Source organism: Maniola hyperantus, chromosome 25, assembly GCF_902806685.2.
Source record: "Maniola hyperantus chromosome 25, iAphHyp1.2, whole genome shotgun sequence".
In the NCBI taxonomy this organism is placed as follows: Eukaryota; Metazoa; Arthropoda; class Insecta; order Lepidoptera; family Nymphalidae; genus Maniola; species Maniola hyperantus.
The window spans coordinates 3,014,490-3,037,259 of NC_048560.1; the positions used below are offsets into that span (position 1 = coordinate 3,014,490).

General features: G+C 38.7%; 2 protein-coding genes across 9 annotated transcripts in view; both read right to left on the minus strand.

The window, feature by feature from the left end:
- Nucleotides 1–1,460: 1,460 nt before the first annotated feature.
- On the minus strand, nucleotides 1,461–6,394 carry LOC117993824 (uncharacterized). Of its 4 annotated transcripts, none has more exons than XM_069507281.1 (5): nucleotides 6,328–6,394; nucleotides 5,224–6,109; nucleotides 4,428–4,588; nucleotides 3,923–4,040; nucleotides 1,461–2,577 (listed from the first exon to the last, which is right to left on the minus strand). In XM_069507281.1, exons 1-5 carry the CDS (start codon nucleotides 6,354–6,356, stop codon nucleotides 2,473–2,475), a joined length of 1,299 nt encoding a protein of 432 aa, XP_069363382.1. In that variant the 5' UTR covers nucleotides 6,357–6,394; the 3' UTR covers nucleotides 1,461–2,472. The 4 variants fall into 4 exon arrangements, with proteins under 4 accessions (XP_069363382.1, XP_069363384.1, XP_069363383.1 ...); XM_069507283.1 differs by having other exon boundaries at nucleotides 6,271–6,368; XM_069507282.1 differs by having other exon boundaries at nucleotides 6,230–6,341.
- A 1,187-nt stretch (nucleotides 6,395–7,581) lies between these two features.
- The window catches only part of LOC117993777 (glycerol kinase 3-like), a 36,297-nt gene continuing 21,108 nt past the window's right edge, over nucleotides 7,582–22,770 (minus strand). For 4 of the 5 annotated variants that reach the window (XM_034981610.2, XM_034981607.2, XM_034981608.2 and 1 more), the window contains exons 7-13: nucleotides 21,803–21,908; nucleotides 20,610–20,802; nucleotides 19,857–20,034; nucleotides 18,851–18,931; nucleotides 17,950–18,074; nucleotides 17,102–17,239; nucleotides 12,067–15,528 (exon numbers count right to left, since the gene is read on the minus strand). In XM_034981610.2, coding sequence (XP_034837501.1) covers nucleotides 14,921–15,528; nucleotides 17,102–17,239; nucleotides 17,950–18,074; nucleotides 18,851–18,931; nucleotides 19,857–20,034; nucleotides 20,610–20,802; nucleotides 21,803–21,908 — 1,429 coding nt within the window. In that variant the 3' untranslated portion in view covers nucleotides 12,067–14,920. Of the gene's footprint in view, nucleotides 10,608–12,066; nucleotides 15,529–17,101; nucleotides 17,240–17,949; nucleotides 18,075–18,850; nucleotides 18,932–19,856; nucleotides 20,035–20,609; nucleotides 20,803–21,802; nucleotides 21,909–22,770 lie in introns of those variants that run through there. The other variant, XM_069507167.1, reaches the window with a different exon arrangement.

The window sequence follows — 22,770 nt, forward strand, 5'->3', positions numbered from 1 at the left end:
ATCCAACGATTTTGTCCATTACCTATGACTTTGTTGTGCACGTTAGTCTTTGCTATGCTTATTATACAGGGTGTAACCAGAACGCAAGCAAAATCGAAGACAGGTGATAATGTGGCTAATTCCGTTGTACACAATCTCTAAACTAAACTAAAATGATACGTCTAAATCTATTGCTATCCCTTTAATAATGTTGCTTGCAGAAAAGCATAGCACTAGATGTAGACCTGTTAATTTAGTTTAGGTTTAGAGATTGTGTGAAAGCGAATCGGCCCCAGTATCTATGTAAATTTATGAAATCATACCTATCATACCACAAAAAACGCGAGAAAAAATAAAAGGATATATATTGCATAACCCGACTGGGTATCTTCAGAAGATTTGCCCCTCGAAAAAAAAAGGAGATATGTTGCAAATAATAAAACATCTGACTGACGCTACAGGTCAACGAACGTTGCGTAAGTAGACCAGTTTGACACGCTATACATTGTGGGTTCGAAAAATCACTGAAACTACAAAAGGTTGAGGCAAATATTTATCGATGTTTAGATAGTATAACAATAACGCTAAGTTTTTACTAGCGTTCTGGTTACACCCTGTATTAATAGGTACCTATGCTATATTGCTTTGTCATGTTCTTATCAGCTAACCTGCCCTGAGTACAGTGGCGTGCACAAGGCTAGAAGCCAGGGTAAGCATTAGTTAGGTAGGAACCTGTTTACTGGCAGGTCATAATGAAAAATATGCATTGAGCTATTACAACTGGGGTAAGCAGTGCATTTATGCCTCTATGACCTGCACGCCACTGCCTGAGTATATACCTACGGTTGGAACTACTACAAGTCCTTAGTAGGACATGGTAAGGCTCTAGGAAAGGTCAAGAGTCACTCAGCGGGTGACGGAGATCTATGCTTGTAGTTTCTGCACGTAATCATATCAAAAATGAGGAGATCTGTAGGAAGACCAGAGTACCCGACATAGCTCAGTGGGTTTTGAAGCTGAAGTGATAGTTCGAAAAACCGGTAACCGTCCCAAGATGCTGGAATAGCCACCTCGCACCAGAAAGCACGGCGTTGGAAGACTACCCCACTACCCACTAGGTGGGCGGACGACATTCATGGTGTCACATGGAGCCGCTGGATTCAGGGGGCGCAAGACCGTGGCGTGTGGAAGTAACTTCAAGAGACCTATGTCCAGCAGTAGGCGTCTATTGGTTGTTGATAAAATAAGATTCTCAGTCAACGTGCGCTCTATAGATCTCAGCTAAGATCTATATGTAGAGCGCACTTTGACTTTGTCCAGACTTAAGATTGAGTTAAAACGAGACAGATGTATATCTAATATATCTGTCTCGTTTTAACTCTGACTTAAGTCTAAGCTAAGTCAGAGTGCGCTCTATAGATTTCACGCTATTGTTGTACATCAAAAGAGAAATGCAAATAGGTATGCAAAATAAAATAAACTTAAAAATTAAATCACTGTAAAGCGATTATTTTTATTAACAAAGAGTAAAATCTTAAAATATTATTAATAAACAATTATATTGATCTGAAAATATTAATAAACAATCAATAATATTGACAATAAATATTTATTTTTGGAGTAATTAGCGTTTACAAACTAGGTAACTAAACTAATGAAGTATTCCAAAATAATACTAGTATGTTCACACTGGCTTTCTTTTTAGGGTTCCGTACCTCAAAAGAAAAACCGAACTTCGTTGTCTGTCTGTCTGTCTGTCTCTCGTCAATTCGGAGGAATTAAAACCTATAGGGTACTTCCCGTTGACCTAGAATCATGAAAGGCAGCAATGTCTTATAGCACAAGGGAAAAATCCGAAAACCGTGAATTTGTGGTTTCATCACAAAACAGAAATTAAAATGTGTTCACGAACAAGTAATTAGTTTACTAAATCACATCATAGATGGTGCTGTCCGTAGTTAACTTGCAGTATTGCACATAAAAGTGTTATAATCTTGTACGATGATGGTACGAAATCCTTCGTATGTGAGTCATAAAAATTCGAAAACTGTGAATTTGTGGTTACATCACAAAACAAATATTAAAATGTGCTCATCAATTATTTCTCTACTAGCTGATGCCCGCGACTTCGTCCGCGTGGATTTAGGTTTTTAAAAATCCCGTGGGAACTCTTTGATTTTCCGGGATAAAAAGTAGCCTATGTCCTTCCCCGGGATGCAAGCTATCGCTGTACCAAATTTCGTCAAAATCGGTTGAACGGATGGGCCGTGAAAGGCTAGCAGACAGACAGACAGACGGACAGACGGACACACTTTCGCATTTATAATATTAAGTATGGATAATATTAGTATGGATGAAGTATTTCTACGCGCTATGTGAAATTGTTTTACCGAAATAAATATTTTTGAATGAATAATTAGTTTACTAAATCACATAATAGATGCCGCTGTGCCTAATTAACTTGCAGTGCAGCAAAAAGCAAACGTATTTCTACTAATCACGATTATTATTAGATTTCAATCTTTCTTTGAGTTTCTGCATCCTTTTGTACATGTGCAGTTTGTCCGCTGTAAATGTCGATTTTGTGGTCTGCTTTTCCTGAAAATTGAATTAATAAAAAATGTTCCTTTTTAGGGTTCCGTATCTCTAGAGAAGAAAAGGAAGAATCTCATCTACACTGAGAGTGAAGTAAAATAATGCATTCAGAATGCTGTTGGGGCTGCCGAGGGACTGTGGTGCTATAATCTTTTATATATTATATATAAAAGGAAAAGGTGACTGACTGACTGACTGACTGATCTATCAACGCACAGCTCAAACTACTGGGCGGATCGGGCTGAAATTTGGCATGCAGATAGCTATTATGATGTAGGCATCCGCTAAGAAAGGATTTTTGAAAATTCAGGGGGTGAAATAGGGGTTTGAAATTAGTGTAGTCCAATATCTTAAACTTTATACAAATTGTTTGCTGACGCCCGCGACTTCGTCCGCGTGGATTTTTAGGTTTTTAACAATCCTGTGGGAACTCTTTGATTTTCCGGGATTAAAAGTTAGCCTATGTTTGAGTAGCCTGGTCTTTATCTATACCCCTGCAAAAAATCACGGCAATCCGTTGCATCATTGCGACGTGATTGAAGGCCAAACCAACAAACAAACACACTTTCGCATTTATAATAAGGGGTAGGTACTGATCATACATAGTAAGAAGACTGAACTAATTCCCAGCCAATTGCATCTGCATTCACGGGTTTTCACAAATTTTCACTGCTACGTAACTTTCAAATGATTTTTACTAGCTGATGCCCGAGACTTCGTTTGTGTAGATTTAGGTTTTAAAAAATCTTGTATGAATTCTTTGGTTTTACGGGATACAAAGTAGCCTATGTCGCTCGCCAGGTCTTTGACCTCCATGCAAAAATCACGTCAATCCGTCGCTCCATTGCGACGTGATTGAAGGACAAACCAACATACAAACACATTTGCATTTATAATAAAGGTACTGATAGTACGCAACAGGTCGAGATGACAATCGGGGTGGCGACGCTCCGCAAACCCGTACAGTCCCCGCGCTAACCCGGTGCGGGATAGAAAGAAAAGAAAGAAAGAAAAACGTTTATTTTTTAAGGCTGTACCACACATTACCAGCTAGACCTGGTTAGGTTATCCCGGCGCCTCTAATACTTGAGTAGTAAAGTCAAAAGACCTCAAGTAGAAGAAGCGCCGGAATAAAGTATGTCATGTGTGGCACAACCCAAAAAAAAAGGTCCCTACTCAGCATAAATGCCATATGTCTTGCACAAGTACAAAACATACAGCGCTGGTTTTCAGTAGGAACCCTGATTCGGGTGGATAGGGCGGGTGTGCGGGGCGTCCCTCCCCGCCTCATACCCCGATTGCTATCTCGACCTGTCGCGTACTATAATAGTAAAGTAATATAACTTACGTAAGGAAAAAACGGTATTTCTATGACGTAGAGCTCGAAAAACGTAGATGCTACTATTAAAGGTCCGGATCTTCTTTCGCATACATCCAATTGTACGGCGACTTTTCCTTCGGGTAACCTTGAGAGTGTAAATAGATGAATTAATATAAGGGCCGGATTTTCAATAAAAAAAACCGGCCAAGCACGATAATTCAAAAACTATGATTCATAAAAATAAATAAAAATCTGTTTTAGAATCCACAGGAGAAGCCCTTTCATATGATACCCCACTTGATATAGTTATCTTACTTACTAGACAGACAGACAGACGGACAGACGGACGGACAGACGGACGGACGGACAGACAGACAGACAGACAGTCTGTAAAAATTTATATATAATAGTCATTAGTCATGTCAAAAGTATGGTTCACCTTTAAAATAAGAGCTGAAATCGTACTTTTGACATGACAGTTGAAGCATAAAGTTAAAATGGCGCGTGAGAACTCATTTTATACACATCATACCTTGCCAGTGTTTCAAAAGTGGGTTTAAATGATGTCTCTTGGCTTGAAAGTCTGTACAGCAAAATCTTTCCATCGCCAGTGGCAAACAATATGATGTCCACGTAGAAAAACAATGCTGTGATTGGTGGGAACTCCAGATAAAGGTGCTTGTATTGATCTACCTGTAATTACAAAGCAAAATAAATCTAAGCTAGCTGATGCCCGTGACTTCGTCCGCATGGAATTAGGTTTTTTAAAAATCCTGTGGGAACTCTTTGATTTTCCGGGATAAAAAGCCTATGTCACTCTCCAGGTCTTTACCTATACCTATGCAAAAAATCACGTCAATCCGTTGCACCGTTGCGACGTGATTGAAGGACAAACCAACAAACAAACACACTTTCGCATTTATAATAAGGGTACTGATATATAAAACGAAAAGTTTACTGACTGACTGATCTATCAACGCACAACTCAAACTACTGGATGGATCGGGTTGAAATTTGTGTAGTCCACGAGGGGAAGGTAAGTTGTATGGTTTTTAAAAAAAGAATAATCATTAGATTCATTTTAAATTCACTGTTATAAGTCCCGCAAATTGCTATTGTGCTGGAACCATGTCTCATTAACATCAATTTGAGGTAATCTTGATGTCAGCCGAAATAAAAATATACATACCATCAGCTCACGCACAATAGACGGAAATGTTTAAGTGCCCAGAGAGAGAAGAGAAGATACCATCAGCTCGAAACTTCAGTCTAGCCGGCCACGCGAATTAGCGATTTGCGGGATTTATAACAGTTGTTAGTTTTCTTACCTCAATTTTTATTAAATTACGTGAGTAACATACAAAATTCTTGTCGTCCACTGCACGTATATGTTTGATCTGCTTGATCCATTCTACTGGACAATTTATAGGTCTATATTTAACTTTGAAACAATGACTACTTGTATCAAGAGTCGCTATATATCCATAGTCAGTAAACAAATATAATACACCTTCGTTATATTGCATTTCTTTGATACTATAATCTATTGTAACGATAAATTCTGGTGTGAATTCTTGAAGTGTTAGATCCAATGAGAAAATGTTTCGGTTATGGTGAAGATACAATATGGTGTTTGCCAGTATAAAATCATCTGTTTTCAAATATGCCTCCGTTAGAAATTCCGGAGTATCACTATCAACTGTTCGTTGTATGTATATACCAGATTTAACTTGCATAATTGTTACATAGTCGTTATTCATAATTTTTAAACAGTTTCGTTCTGGTAACGCAACAGTAATATATTTTAATGTACTTGTGTCATACAGAAATGTACCTTTGTCGTCTCTCAGTGGTAGAATTCCGTAATCGATGTTTAATACATGCGAAATGTCACTTAATGAAAACTTGTAGAACTCCCTTATTTCTATGTCATATTCCTTTAAATCTGACCATTGATAAAGATTTCTGTATATGTGATACCAAGTACATTGGTTACCGGATTTCCTTTTAGCGATTTTCGAGGAATTTTTGAACTCCTTTCGACATTTTTCATGCCACAAATATTCTGAACTGTCGATCAGTTCTTTCCAACCTTTGCACACTCTTCTACATTTTCCCAAGACGGACCCGTTGATTTTTCTCAATATTATTTCGAAGAGTTCGAATGGAAGTTTATTTATATACGCTTCTTCTGTCATATTCTTATTTTTTGCACTAAAATAAAAACATTTTCAGTTCTTTAGTTATTATAGATCGTAATACTTAAGTCGGTACAAGAAACTATAATATAGGAAGGTATTTAATAAGACAGGTATATGAGGTATACTTAATTACGTAAATATCTCCGTCCACATCTAGAATTTTATTGTATTTACCATTTTGATCAGATTATAGTATATTCAAACCTATTGATAAAGGAAAAGTTTATTTACAATTTGATAAGAACCCGTGATTTTGACATCTTATTTTCTTCTTTATGTTGGTCAGTCTGTTTTTCTGTCAAATATATTACTGAACGAAAATATGAAATGTTTGGTACCTAATCATTCATCCAAGTTTCAGCCATACACCGAGCGAGACCAATAATTTATCTATGGTTTCAGCAACAGATTTAATTCACAGCTCCAAAGGTACCTCATATTTTAGTTTGAAAAATATCTTTTATACAAGTGAGATGATTTTTAAATAAAAATTAATAAATAAAATAAGCACTTGAGTGACTAAAAGCCACTGATATGAACATATACGCTGTACAAGTACGCTAGATAAGCTGTGCCATACAAAATGGTGTTTCTGCCAATTCAAATGCGCTGAGCGCCCACTACCCACCGAGTATACCAGTGGCCCTACCGCGGTTGTTTGACAGCTACAATGTCACGATCGCAATCATCTCTGATTGGTTAATGCTCGCTCACTATTGGCTACAATGCATTGTTGCAACAAGAATGGCACAAATTCAGCCAAGCAGAATAATTGAGATTGTAGTAATGATTGATGCAGGTTTTAGACAATCGCCCTACAGGAATTAAAATTGACACTTTGTGTTAAATGGTCTTCGTGTTGAATAGGTACTTAATCTGTGGTGCTAAGACTGACAGATGTCTCATCACTTTAGTTCCAGGACTCGCATGTCATTCAATGCCTTAGAGCAATGATCAATGCTGTTATCAGCGCCAAAATGGCAATAAATCAAGTTGGTTCAAAAACAGGTCGGCAATAGCAAGTCCAGCGTTTTCGTATTATGTATCTAGTAGAGATCAGTGTTTAAATCTATCACTATGATCGTGTTTTTAAACTATTTTCAATACTACCAACCGTTTTTGGCAGGATTGTTTGGCGCGAACTTTAAAATAAATAAAATAATTAATTTACATACATAATATAATGATATGGCCTTGCCAAGTGCGGATTGGCAGACTTCACACACCGTTGAGAACATTATGGAGAACTCTCGGGCATGCAAGTTTCCTCACGATTTTTTCCTTCAGTGTTAAAGCGAGTGATATTTAATTTCTTAAAACGCACAACTCCGAAAAGTTAGAGATGCGTGCCGGGGATCGAATCCCCGACCTCCCGAATAGGGAAGTCGAAACCACTAGGCCATCTTAGCTCTCGAAATTCGGTCGGGGGGACATAATTATTAGGTACCTATCCTATTAATATTTCTAGATATAAAAAAAAACAAGTTGAACCAACAATAAATGCTTTATTTCAAATTTCAATGCAATTGAATAAAATAACAAATTGATAGAATGTCGTTGAAATAGAAATTATTATATAGATTTTCTTAAGACTAATAATATATGCAATAACCCAACTTAATTAAGTACAGTAAAAATCAAATACAAAAAGAAACAAAAATCATTATCAAATAAATGACTGTATCAAAAAATAATATCACAATAAATAATTACAAATAGCCTAAATAAATATAGGTAAATACTTACTAAGCTAACAAAAAGTTCAAAATGCAAAAGCTAATTTTGATAGGAATTTCAGTTTTTTAATTTATAACAAATTGCTAACTGTACTTCAAGTTTTGGCCTTATTTGTTAACTCCCGACCCGTTAAGTCCTGACTGACTGACTGACATCAACGCACAGCCTAAACGGCTGGTCCTAGAGACATGATATTTGGAGGGTGTATTCTTTGTAAAGTGGGTATTCACTAAGAAAGGATTTTTCGAAATTACACCCCTAAGTGGTTTAAATGGTGGTTTGAAACTTATAGTTGTTTATTTCACACGGACGAAGTCGCGAGCATAAGTTATATCCGTACCCTTATATAAATGCGAAAGTGTGTTTGTTTGTTGGTTTGTCCTTCAATCACGTCGCAACAGTGCAATGGATTGCCGTGATTTTTCGCATGGGTATAGATAAAGACATGGAGAGTGACATAGGCAACTTTTTATCCCGGAAAATCAAAGAGTTCCCACGGGATTTTTAAAGAACCTAAGTCCACGCGGACGAAGTCGCGGGCATCAACTAGTAGTATCATATATTTAGCCACATTACCAGGCTAGGTATATTATAAAATTTAACATTTTTACTTGAATTAATAGTTAGTAATTTGTTATCTGCATAGGAATGATAATATTACTTAATACTTAAATAATAAATAGTTACGATTCGTCAAACCTAAACCTACACAGCAAGTAACACTTATAAAGTCACCAGAATAGACGCCTAGTTAGGGTTCCGTAGTAAAAAAGTCTGTCCGTTCTCCTGTTAATTTGGCATAGGTATAAATATTAATCACGCCGACAACGTGGTGAAATAATATTGTGATAAATAATTTTTTTCCGGGTAGCATACTAGGGTAGTTTCGATTTTTAAATCCGTTTGTAAAATATGATGTTTTAAAGTGCTAATTTTTATTAGTCAAGTGTCCCCCCCCATCAGGCAAATGGTAGTATATAGGAACGTGAAAAAATGCACAGCAGTAGTATATATAATCAATTTTAAAGGAAAACTATCATGGCTAAGTAGGGTTCACAGGTTAAGGAGTTATATCTGTTTTTCGAGGTTAATTGTGACTACGGAACCCTACAATGCGCGTGGCCCGCCACGCACTTGGCCTGTTTTTTTATAATTAAATTGTGCAACCGCTTATTTTAAAAGAAGACGTTGATATTTATTTAACAAATTAATAAATAGGAACAAATAAAGACTTGTTGAGCATTATTTTCGTTTTTACAAAACACTAATTATAGCTTAGCTTAAATTACTATGAATGCCGTAGGATGTCAAAATAAATTATAAAAACAGTCTATAAGTCACGCAAATTGCTATTGCGCTGGAACCGTGTCTCATTAACATCGAAATGACGTATATTTAAGTAAAAATACACCATCAGCTCGAAACTTCAGTCTAGTTCTCAAGTCACTAAAATGGCGACCACGCGCATTAGCTATTTGCGGGACTTATGGGACTATGGGTTATGAACATTCTTAAGGTTTTCGCCGACTATACAGGCCCATGATATTGATTAGTCACACAACTTTTACTAGTCATTGATACCGTTTAGGTCCGTTATGACTACTTCCCGTTAGGACCACTTCCCGTTATGACCACTTCCTGATATAACCAGTTCCCTTTATGGACTATAACAGTATGTTTAAACTTAACAATAAAATTCTATATTCCCTCACTCTCATAGCGCGATGGGACGGAAATCCGACACGGTCAGAGAGAGAGAGAGAGAGAGAGAGAGAGAGAGAGAGAGAGGGAGAGAGGGAGAGAGAGAGAGAGAGAGAGAGGGAGAGAGAGAGAGAGAGAGAGAGAGAGAGAGAGAGAGAGAGAGAGAGAGAGAGAGAGAGAGAGAGAGAGAGAGAGAGAGAGAGAGAGAGAGAGAGAGAGAGAGAGAGAGAGAGATTATGCGCAAGACCGACGGTTTGCTTTCCGAGGCGCAGAGGTGACAATTTCTTAAGAAAAATCCAGTGTCTTTTTTTGGCCCGACCCGGGAATCAAACCCAGGACCTCGTCATCCGCAGTTAAACCTGCTAATCACTAGACCAATGAGGCAGTTATTGATTATTATCGGGAAGTGGTCATATCGGGAAGTGGTCGTATCGGGAAGTGGTCGTAACGGGAAGTGGTCATATCGGGAAGTGGTCATATCGGGAAGTGGTCATATCGGGAAGTGGTCAAAACGAACCCAAACGATTGATGCATGTTTTTTAATATATAGATTTTGCCATAATGTTCTGCGTTCTACTGTCATTCATGACTATTATAAAACCTGCAAAAGTTGCATTTAATGATTGGCTGAATTTATTGTCTTTTTCTGCAAAAGTAGGTACATTGTAGCCAATAGTGAGAGCTCATCCAATCAGAGTTGATTGCGAACGTCATACAACGGTGGTATTTTTAAATAATTTAAATTTAAAATTCATTCTCCGTCCTTTTTAAGCAATATTAAAAAGAAAAAGATGCAGATACCTACTCTGTAACATCAAAATCGACGCCACTGACGTAGTTTATTGCTCTAGCGTAAAATTGCCAAAACATGGTCTCGCATGGCACGTCCTGTACAATGGGCGAAAACCTTTACACTGTGTGGAAATATAACAAATGACAAATTGACACTTATTCCTTAGAAATTAAAGCTCATAATCAACTATCCTTAAGTATACTAGAAACGACTAGCATCGTGAAGCTACCGATGAGGTATAGAGTAGCTGGAATCGAAGCCAGCAGTCGGTATCGTTCTTCTGTAAAAAAAATTGTTCTATGTAAATATTACATTTTAATAAAAGCGTTTTTATATGAAAAAAAATGGCGATCCGAAAAAAATCAATTATTTACTTGAGACGATACTTATACATAATTATTTGTACGTAAAATTTAAGCGCGTGGCCGCCATTTTAGTGACGTCAGCACTAGACTGAAGTTTCTCGAGCTGATGGTATATTTTTATCTATTCCATGTCATTTCCATGTTAATGAGACATAGTTCCAGCGCTATAGCAATTTGCGGGACTTATAATGTAAAATATCATGATACCAGTGTTAAATGTTAAAATGGGACAAAAATAATTACTAAAAGAAAAAGATAAAATAAATAAATAATTAGAAATAAATTTTATCGATCAAAGAAAAAGAAAAAATAAATAAAAAACAGAATAATATAGTATTGGAAATTCTAAAACTACCCCAGAAATACAAAATACATGATATTATGAAACCTAAAAATTCATATTTTTTTAAACATATTATGATACATGTTTTATTTTATTAACAACCCAATGAACTGTACCTTGTCTCAAAGCGGGTTAATTCACTAGCTAATGAAAATATATAAATTATTGTATTTCTATAAACAACTTATCTTTTTTGTTTTTAATTGTGTGGTAGTGGATTAATTTCTACGTCACTTTTGAGATGTGGGTGATTCTAAGTTATGAGGTATTTTCATCGGCAATGATAAAAAAACATATAAACAAGTGTTTCGATAAAAAAAAGACTTCAATCATGTTTGTTAACTTTCTATCATTTTTGTTGTGCCGCCTCTCCATACAACTAAGTATCTCTTAACTTAGAATGACCCATATTAAGAATAGATTTGATATCTAAACTTTGAGCAAAGGATCAAACTTTTACGAGACATTTTACCACAGTTAATAACCTGATGTGGTGACAGAAGTCTATTTCATTTGTTGCGCAAAGAACCAGCCTGGCTGTACAGCGCCGGAAATGCAACTAATATTCTTAGCACCGTTCCACACGGGCATGATCTACATATATAGTAACTAGGTGATGCCCGCGACTTTGTCCGCGTGGATTTAGGTTTTTAAAAATCCAGTTTTTAAAACTTTCATTTTCCAGGATAAAAAGTAACCTATGTCCTTCCCCGGGATGTAAGCTAACTCTGTACTAAATTTCATCGAAATTGGTTAAACTGTTGGGTCGTAAAAAGCTAGCAGACAGACAGACACACTTTCGCATTTATAATATTAAGTATAGTATGGATTAGTGATTCATTACGTTTCATTTGTTTAATCAAAAAATTTCTTCATTAAACAAATGAAACTTTTCAATAAGGAAGTGAAACCTAATATATTAATAATATATTAACCTAATATATATATAATGAAACCTAAAAGAAAAGAATATTGCATATAAAATTCTACTTTGGAGATAATATCAATCATAATAGCTAAACTAGCTATCAATACAGGAAGATTTTTTTGGTTTTGCACATTTTTTTTTAATGTTGTATTGAAACGAAATTTAATTAACACGTATTTTTTATTTTACTTAAGAATACCAAAGTTATCGTTTACCAAAGATATCCACTTTTGAACAGATGATTAGGGTCACCCTACAAACGTTATCTTCAGCTGTTGATTAAAATACACGCACTCACACCCGAGGACGCGCGCGGCGGCCGTTGACGCGCTTTAATATCGTCTAAGATGCGAACTTGGTACTTTTTTTTAAGGGAAAACGTCAGAGTCAGCTAGCGTGCTTTGTTTACGAATAGTATGACCATGATTTGCTTATTTTAAGGTAAAAAAATAATTTCAAAAAAAGGTACAAAATTATGAATGGAAATGTGTGTTCTATTAACGATACAGAACCACCAAAAAAATTTGTGCAAAACTAAAAAGAACTTCCTGTATAGCTGAACTTCGAGCTGAATTTAGAATAAGTGAAACTACTCCAACAAAAGAAACTTCTTCATTAAAGAAATGAAACTAACATATAAATAAAGGAATAAAAAACAAAAATAATTATTTTAACTTTTGAAAAATCATTAGTTTCTCTATACTACTCTCTAGTCTACTTTATAACAAACGAATATTATGTCAGGACGAATCACATGCAAATTAGGCAAAATAATATGTTTGAATTTCTTTGGTCTTGTTCTTACGAATTGAAATGATCATATGTCAGAACGAGACGTAACATGGTTTAACTATTAGCCTTTAGAAGGATATAGCAGATTTGTAAAGCGTTGTCTCTGTCGTTGAGACCGACAAAACGTTGTATAGGTATAAGTGACAGAGACAACGCTCTACAAAAGCTGAAATGTCATTTTATGGGCGACGTATATTATTTTTCTTCTACTAACATGCACATACAAGATTATTGTTACACACAGAATTCGTGCATCATGCTAAAGTATTAAACGAAAGTATATTAAAAAATTAGATATATTAAAAAAAAAGACCTTTAGTAGGTAAAATAATACTTTTATTTTTAAGTTCAAGTTTTAAGCCTTAAAAGTTAAGCACGTGAGCCATTTACATTGTTTTAATAGAAATTTAACAAAACTATACGTACTAAAGGGATTTAGATAATATTAATAACCTCTCACTTACACACTAGAGTCCTATAGTGAGTGAGTGAGAGGGAATGATGCCAACATGTTCGAACCATTCCTTTATTGCCACGTTATACAGTACGCGGCAGAAAGTAATGCACCTCGGCCTTTAGAATGACCTTTCGGCTTTGTAGAGCGTTGTCTCTGTCACTTATACCTATATGACATTTTGTCGGTCTCAATGACAAGAACAACGCTCTACAAATTTACTGTCTCCTTCTAAATAACGATGTATATATAACTTTCTGCCGCGTACTGTACTTGGGTATTACATTACAGTACTACCACTTTTATAATTTACGCCGATGTACCTGCGCAGAAATCTTATTTTTGAATGGCGCGAAAATATCTCAGCCAATCGTAGCACGCGTTCGTCCGCTATTGGTCGTTGCGTATGCGCCATGTTTTGTACGCACGAATTATGAGCGAGATAGTGCCTCATAAAAGTGGTAGTTCATATAGTCCGCGACAGATGGAGATGGCAATTAAGATATGAGGCGGGGGGACGCCCCGCACACCCACACTCGCTCGCACCGGGTTAGCACGGGAGCTGTGCGGGCGTGCGGCGCGTTCCCTCCCCGATCGCCATCTCGACCTGTCGCGTACTATACTGTGAGCTATTACTGAATTTTATTGTACAAATATAGTACAACTAGCTTATGCTCACGACTTCGTCCGCGTGGACTTCACAAATTTCCAACCCCTATTTTACCTCCTTAGGGGTTGGATTTTCAAAAATCCTTTTTTAGCGTATGTCTACGTCATAATAGCTATCTGCTAAATTTCAACCAGATCCGTCCAGTAGTTTGAGCTGTGCGTTGATAGATCAGTCAGTCAGTTAGTTAGTCAGTCACCTTTTGCTTTTACACACATATATAGATAAAATTCAGTAATAGCTCACAGAACTACCATTATATAAGCTAAGCGCTTTAACTGAAACGCAGATCTTTATAATGCTATTTTCTAAATCCCTGTAGGTATTTATGTAATAAATTAAGTGATAATACCTATAATTAATAATGCCTAGGAATTAACATTCGATGTAAGAAACGAGAAAAAAAAATACCTGAGAGTTTTCAAAATATTCGATATTGAAAAAACTAAAAAATTAACTGATATTCGTTATGCCCCAAATAACTTTAGGGACCAAAATGAAATGAATAATTCTAAGAATTCTAAGTTTCGACTCTCCTTGTCAGTATAAACGAAAACAAATTATTTTAATAACCGGTCAAGTGCGAGTCGGGCCTCGCACTTTTAGGGTTCCGTACATACCGAATTTGTTGTTTACATACAGTATATGGTACATAATATACCGAAATTTCATATTCCTAACTAGTTTAGTTTTTAAGATAGCTCCTGTTATATTTATACCCGGACGCTAACTTTGTTTTTTTAACAATAACAAATCGATTCAAATAACTATTCATTATGGACGGTTGTCGTTAACCAATGATTAAAATTAATATTACAAAGTAAACGTATATTAATAACGTTATTTATCTATAACGTTAAATTTAGCATTATTTATTAATAACGTTAAATATAGCGGTATTTATCTATAACGTTAAATGGAACGTTATTTATTTATAACGTTAAATGGAACGTTATTTATTTATAACGTTAAATGTAACGTTATTTATCTATAACGTTAAAACATAATAACGTTAATTCTCTTTACATAGTTCGATTTAGATATTCACGTCGGCGACGACGTATTAGTGAACTTATTGCGAATATTTCGAAAAATCACGGGTATTTTCTTAATATGTATCCGCTTTTTGATGGCGCCCCCTACGGGTAAACCCCCTAAATCGTCATAAACACAAACGCTATCCCGTTTAGTTTCGCACACAACCGGTTTGTCCTCATCGAAAATTATCTCAGGATCGTTCTCAATGATCTCCTCTATGGTCTGCCAGTCTGTCAGAACCTTTTTCTTGCTCTGGCAACACTGGCACATGTCATAGTCGCACTCTTTTTTATTCATATAGTACTCTGCGTCGTCTAGGATTGTGTGTTCGTCTTTGGGCTGTTTCAGTGGGACGAATATGGAGAATTTTCTGGCTGAATACTGGATAATCTCGTCTAGAATGACGTCAGCGTCTTCTGGCGGTGGGTGTATGTCGTTTATGATGTTCTCGAGGTCGTAGGAGTTTTTCCGGCTGTGGGGAGGGGTGAGAGCGTCGCCGGGAAGGATGCTATTCTTTCGTTTCTGACCTGTCATGGCGATGGATTTCTTGGTCGTCGCCCAGCCGAGGGAGCGTTGCACCGCCATCTTCCATTTTGTGTATCGCGCGTCGCGGTCTGTACAAAAAAAAAAAAATATTTTTATACCCGTGACTTTGCGTGGATTTACATTTTTAAAACACCCGCGGGAACTATTTGATTTTCCGGGATAAAAAGTAACCTTTGTGTTAATCCAGGGTATAATCTATCTGGGGTGCCAGCCAGGTAACCTCCCAGTGTGCCTGGGTGCTGCTGGTCCCTTTTGGATGCATCGGGCATCCGAGGGGGAAGAGTAGTATTCGGGCCGGTGCACCCCGGTAACATGGCTAATAATCTCTCTTCGGAGATATTGTCAGCCATGGCTAATGACCTGGCAGGGGGAAGGTTTCTCCGCGTGTCCCTCTGACTAGCAGAGGGCACAGCGGACGAGGCGGAGGATGGGACGCGGGCGACGTGCGCGGAGTTTGCAGTTGTCGCCCGTTGAGTCCCCGGGTCGGGAGGCGCACGCACTTGGTCGGTGCGCCTCGGGCGTGCGGTGTGGGGGCCTCGTGAGCGGGGTCCCCGGTCGCTGACTGGGTCGCGGTGGTTTGCTTCGGCGTTCCCGTGACCCAGTCACCAGGCGACGCGACGCGCAGGAGCGCCGCTGGGTTTTAGTGGGTATTCCGGTCGCCTCTCGGGCGGCGAGTCCCACATACCTTCCCTCCAGTTGGTTGGCTGGCTGGCTTCCAGGAGGGGGGGATGCGTAAACGCATTTCCCAGCGTTAAAAAAAAAGGGTATAATCTATCCAAATTTCCAATCCAATCTATCAAATTGATTCCAAATTTCAGCCCAATCCATCCATTAGTTTTTGCGTGATTGAGTAACAAACATCGAAACATCCCAACATCCACACTTTCACATTTATATTATTAGGACTAGCTTATGGAATACACAAACTTCAAACCCCTATTTAACCCCCTCAGGTGTTGAATTTTCAAACATTCTTTCGTAGCGGACGCCTGCGTCCTAATGGCTATCTGCATGCCCAATTTCAGCCCGATCCATCCAGTAGTTTGAGCGTTGTTAAATCAGTCAGTCAATCACCTTTTCCTTTTATGTATCTATAGATTTCTAAATTGTGTCTGATCTGGTCTGCTGGGGCCTCCCAGCCCGTGGTTACGGCCGTGGCTAGTTACCACCATACCGGCAAAGTCGTGCCGCCAAGTGATTCAGTATTCCGGTACGATGGCGTGTAGAAATCGATATGGGATATGGATTTAATGAGACTGCCATACCCCTTCCAAGTTACGCCGCTTCCATCTTAAACTGCATCATCACTAACCTTCAGGTGGGATCGCAGTCAAGGGCAACTCGTGATACAATTAAAACAAAGTTTGTGTTTAAAAAAAGTTTTCGAAAACCCCAGACTGCAACAGTGTGTTTGTTTGTTGGTTTAATGGTTTGTATGTTTGCCCTTCAATCACGTTGCAACGGAGCAACGTGATTTTTTGCATAGACATAGTTACCCGGAGAGTGACATAGGCTACTTTTTATCCTGGAAAATCAAAAAGTTCCCACAGAATTTTACCTAAAGCTGCACTATGCTTATATATTGGAAAAAATGTCTGCTTTTTATAAAAAATCTTAAAAACGTAGGTAAGTAGTTTTTACCATCATCCGTGGTGGTGGGCAGAAAGGTGTCGGCCGGAGTGGCGTGGTGCCGCCACCGCTCGCAGCTCCACACGCCCACGGAGTGTCCCGCCACGATGGCCACGCCCAGCGCTGACATGTCCCACGACTGGGCACGCACTGGAAATACGCCCAAAATTTCATCATCATCATCATCATCTTCATCATCATCATAATATACTCAACCCATCGCCGGCCCATTTTTCAAATTCATTCAAAACTTTGTAAGTTAGACCTAGACTTTTGGGAAAAAATCATTGCTTTAGAGGCAATATCCAAGAAGAAAACAGCGGAATGCGTGAGTAACCCCTCAAGGTTAAAAACCGGCCAAGTGCGAGTCAGGATTCCGTACTACAGTCGTATTTCGTCGACATTTTGCACGATAATTCAAAAACTATGATGTATAAAAATAAATAAAAATCTGTTTTAGAATGTACAGGTGAAGCCCTTTCGTATGATACCCCACTTGATATAGTTATCTTACTTCAAAAATTGAAAATACTTATTATTAGTTTTTAACATACCATACATTATTAATTATCTAGTTAGTGTAAGTGGCACTGCCGTTCTAATAAGATGTAAAAAAAAAAAATAAAAAAAAAAAAAATAACCACAATTTTTTTTTGAGTGATGGTACCACAAATTCACGGTTTTCAGATTTTTGCCTTTATGTCTGCTATAAGACCTACCTACCTGCCAAATTTCATGATTCTAGGTGGGAAGAACCCTGTAGATTTCTTGACAGACAGACAACAAAGTGATCCTATAAGGGTTCCGTTTTTCCTTTTGAGGTACGGAACCCTAAAAAACAAAAATGCTGCATCACTTACACACTGGAATGCCAACTAAGTCCGCCTGTAGTTGCATCAGCAAATCATTGGAAGTCATCTTGCCGTCCACGTGCAGTTTGGACAGTGGCATGCCGCAGTCCTTGTTCATCGCTTCAAGGATATCTCTGTTGCAAACATAAACTTGATACAGCATAATTCCCGCAAATTGCTAAAACGCGTGGCCGCCATTTTAGTGACGTCAGCACTAGACTAAAGTTACGAGCTGATGGTATATTCTTACTTAAATACACGTCAAATGACGTCAAAATGACCTCATTTCGATGATAATGAGACATGATTCCAGGGCAATGCAATTTGCGGGACTTATACTACAGTGAGAAGGCTCTTTTGGCACTTGAATGACAGTGTCGGGGGGGGGGGGGGGGGCGTAATTGTGGAACAAATCCCCTCCATAAAATTGTGGACTACACAAATTTCAAACCCCCATTCCACTCCCTTAGGAGTTGAATTTTCAAAAATTCTTAGTGGATGCCTACGTCACAATAGCTATCTGCATGCCAAATCCGTCCAGTAGTGTACGTTGATAGATCGATCAGTCAGTCAGTCAGTCAGTCAGTCAGTCACCTGTTCCTTTTATATATTTAGATTACGTAACAGAGAGGGCGTATACTAACTTATTTCCGCGGATAGGGTATCAGTAGCCTTATTATAAATGCGAAAGTGTATTTGTTTGTTGGTTTGTCCTTCAATCACGTCGCAATGGTGCAACGGATTGACGTGATTTTTTGCATGGGTATAGATAAAGACCTGGAGAGTGACATGAGCTACTTTTATCCCGGAAAATCAAAGAGTTCCCAAGGGATTTTTTAAAAACCTAATCCCACGAGGACGAAGCCGCGGGCATCAGCTAGTAATAGATAATAAATGATTTCTGAGTTACCTGGTCTGAAAGCAGACCGCCTCTAAAGCGGCTCGTATGATGTGATTTTTCGTCGTGAACGCAGTAAGACCACAGATAATTCTGCAACAAAAGGTTTTATCAGAAAACTTAGTTATTCTTTATTTTTGCGTTTCACATGTATCCACTTACAAGAATAACATGAGGTACATATGAGACCAAGGGTTTTTATTGAATTAATGCATTTCCTCACTGCTTTCCGAAATAAATTGTAGATTCGATGATGAGCGAGGACGATTTTGTAAAACCTGCATCAATCATTATTACTGTGGCGGTTGCCACAATTGGCAACTAGATGGCGCTGTTCAATCGATAACATTTCATGACGCAGTCCCGAACAAATGTACCGCCGACAGTACTCGCACTAACGGAGTTTTCTGATACAACTGTCGGCCCAGCTGGCGCTACCGAGCACAACCAACCGCTCGGTGGGAGATCTCCCTTTGGTACGGTGGAGCCTACACACCGCTCCCGTACATTTTTTTTATTTTTTATTTAAAAAGAATATTAGCCATGTTAAATGACTAATATTCCCCTTTCCTCTCCAACTAAGCGTCAGGCTTGTGCTAGGAGTAGGTACGACAATAGTGCAACGGGCGGGGTTTGAACCGTCGACCTTTCGGTTTTCAGTCCACTCCTTTACCGGTTGAGCTATTGAGGCACATTACAATCTCAGTTGTTGTGATTGGCTTAACTTGTGCGATTCTTGTTGCAACAATGCATTGTAGCCAATAGTGAGCGAGCGTCAACCAATCAGAGGTGATTGCGATCGTTACATTGTAGCTGTCATTCAACCGCAATCGAGCAACGGGGGTATGAGTTTAATGAACTTCCATTAATTTCGATTCCCTTTTGAAGTTAGCCGGCTTCGAAGACTACATCATCACACCAGGTGAGATCGCAGTTAAGGGCTATCCACCAGTGGACGCCTATCGGTTGATAACGATGATGATGATGATGATGATGAACAGTTATATTTTTTTCTTACCCTCTAGCATCCTTTCTCCAGTACGGGGCATACAATCCGTTTAAAGCAGGCACGAAGTACACGTCCCCCGTGGAAAACACTTGCCCCGCGATGTGCTCCGTGTCTTGAGCTACGTCCTTGATAAGTTTCAGGTTATCCCGGAGGAATTTCATTGCGCCCCCCGCTACTGCAATTGAGCCTAAAGCAAGCAAAAAGAAAAGGTATTGAAATCTATACAGAATGTCATTAGTAAGATAGCAAAAACTTAGATGTGAATTACTGACAAGTTACGCCTAGAAGTTTTACTTTAAAAACTAGTGTGTTGATGATTGTGTGATAAAAAATTTGTATGTCTGTCTATACGTACCTTCCAAAGCGTAAACAGCGGGTGCATTTGGTGGTCAATAACCCGTGAGTGGACTGCACGCGTCGAGTTCCAGTATTGTATAGCAGAAAACACCCGCTTTTGTATACTTGGTAAAGAACCAAGTATTTGGTAAGGGCTTTGATAAAAGATGGGGGTCCAAAACAGCTGTTCTGTTTGGCGCCCATATTAAATAGAAAAGATCTGAATTACTCACAAGTTTCGCCTGAAGAAGTTTTACTTTAAAAACTACTGTGTTGCTGGTTGTCTATAGTCGACGCATTTTAAACTGAGTCGTCGAGTTATCTGTCTGTTTCGCTCGCACTTACCTACGACCTGTAAGCGCGAGCGAAACAGATGTGCGCGACAGATAACTATAGTAAAAAAATTGCCTGTCTGTCTATACATACCTTCTAAAGCGTATACAGCGGGTGCGTTTGGTCCCAGTTTGTACGCGACGGTGGTCAATAACCCGTGAGTGGACTGCACGCGTCGAGTTCCAGTGTTGTATAGAAGAAAACACCCGCTTCGGTAAGTGTTTTTCGCTTGCCCAGCTTGTAGGCAGTTCTGGCCTACTAATGCTGATTGTTGGTTGCCTAAAATCTAAATATATAAAAGAAAAAAGTTAATGACTGACTGACTGACTGATCTATCAAAGCACAGCTCAAATGGGACTCTATTACTAAGCCTCCGCTGTCCGTCCGTCTGTCTGTCAGGTAGAGACCTGAAATTTTCACGGAATGTGTATTTCTATTACCGCTATAACAAAAATACTTAAAATTCCAAAATTGCCGCCATTAAAATTAAATAAAAGTGTTATTTCTTGTACGATGGTACAGTACCCTTCCTGTTTGAGCCCAACTCGCACTTGACCGATTTTAATGCTGTTGGGATTAATTAGTGTTGTATGTTCCTATACTCTCCTGGTACTTCTCTCATGTAAGCTACAGTGAGTTTCACGTCAAAAGGTCTCCGACCTTGAACTTGCGCAGTGGGTGATACATCGGTCTACATTTTTGGCGGCTTGTTCAAAGGTTCCTGAACTTGTACCTGCGCAGTGGGTCAACTATCGATGCAAGGCATTACGCATGACCATTGCATTGATGCATTGCGTAATGACCTGAACGACTGGCTGGTGATTTAAATAGGTCATGGCCCATTGATATTTTTGTCTCTATCATTTGTATGGGATTACGTAACAGAGAGGGCTATACTAACTTATTTCCGTAGATTGAGTATAGTAAAAGATCAATAAAACGGGCCTATACTTACGCCTGTGCCTACAAGCTGTGGTAGCCTAGTGGTTAGGACGTCCGCCTTCCAATCGGAGGTCGGGGGATCGATCCCGGGCACTCACCTCTAACTTTTCGGAGTTATGTGCGTTTTTTAAGTTATTAAAATATCACTTGCTTTAACGGTGAAGGAAAACATCGTGAGGCAACCTGCATGCCTGAGAGTTGTCCATAATGTTCTCAAAGGTGTGTGAAGTCTGCCAATCCGCACTTGGCCAGCCTGGTAGACTATGGCCAAAACCCTTCTCACTCTGAGAGGAGACCTGTGCTCTGTAGTGAGCCGGTGATGGGTTGAACATGATGATACTTACGCCTGATATCCTAATTCCGTTTAATATAGATCCATCTTTCACTGCTCCGTATATTTCTGAGCTGCTGTATATCTGTGGTAGTGAATCTCTATGTATACCGAATAACCTGTAAAAAATACAATCAATAAAATATTCAGTTGTCAACTGTTTTAGGGTTCCGTTAACTAAGACTCCGCTGGCCGTCCGTCTGTCACTAGGCTGTATCTCATGAACCGTGATAGTAAAACAGTTGAAATTTTCACAGATGATGTATTGGGAACTGTTCAATTTTCCAGGATAAAAAGTACCCAATGTCCTTACCCGACATGTAAGCTAACTCTGTACCAAATTTCATCAAAATCGGTTAAACTGTTGGGCCGTGAAAAGCTAGCAGATAGACACACTTTCGAATATCCATACTAATATTATAAATGCGAAAGTGTGTCTGTCTGTCTGTCCGTCTGTCTGTCTGCTAGCCTTTAACGGCCCAACCGCTCAACCGATTTTGACGAAATTTGGTACAGCGATAGCTTGCATCCCGGGGAAGGCCATAGGCTACTTTTTATCCCGGAAAATAAAAGAGTTCCCACGGAATTTTTAAAAACCTAAATCCACGCGGACGAAGTGGCGGGCATCATCTAGTTTATAATATTATAGTATTGATGGAAATCACTCATAAAGAGCCTCAATAGCTCAACGGTTAAGGAGTGGACTGAATTCCGAAAGGTCGGCGGTTCAAACCCCACCCGTTGCACTATTGTCGTACCCACTCCTAACACAAGCTTTACGCTTCATTTGGGAGGGGAAAGGGAAATATTGGTCATAACTAGCTTATGCTCGTGACTTCGTCCGCGTGGACTACACAAATTTCAAACCTTTTTCACTCCTCAGGGGTTGAATTTTCAAAAATCCTTTCTTAGCAGATGTCTACGTCGTAATAGCTATCAGCATGCCAAACAGCCCGATCAGTCCAGTAATTTGAGCTGCCC

Coding starts and splice junctions, on each gene's coding strand:
- LOC117993824 (XM_069507281.1), bottom strand. CDS start 6,356: ATGTCAAAATCACGGGTTCTTATCAAATT. Junction 6,110..6,327: donor TCACGGGTTCTTATCAAATT/GTAAATAAACTT, acceptor TTTTTATTTTAG/TGCAAAAAATAAGAATATGA. Junction 4,041..4,427: donor ACTTTTGAAACACTGGCAAG/GTATGATGTGTA, acceptor TACACTCTCAAG/GTTACCCGAAGGAAAAGTCG.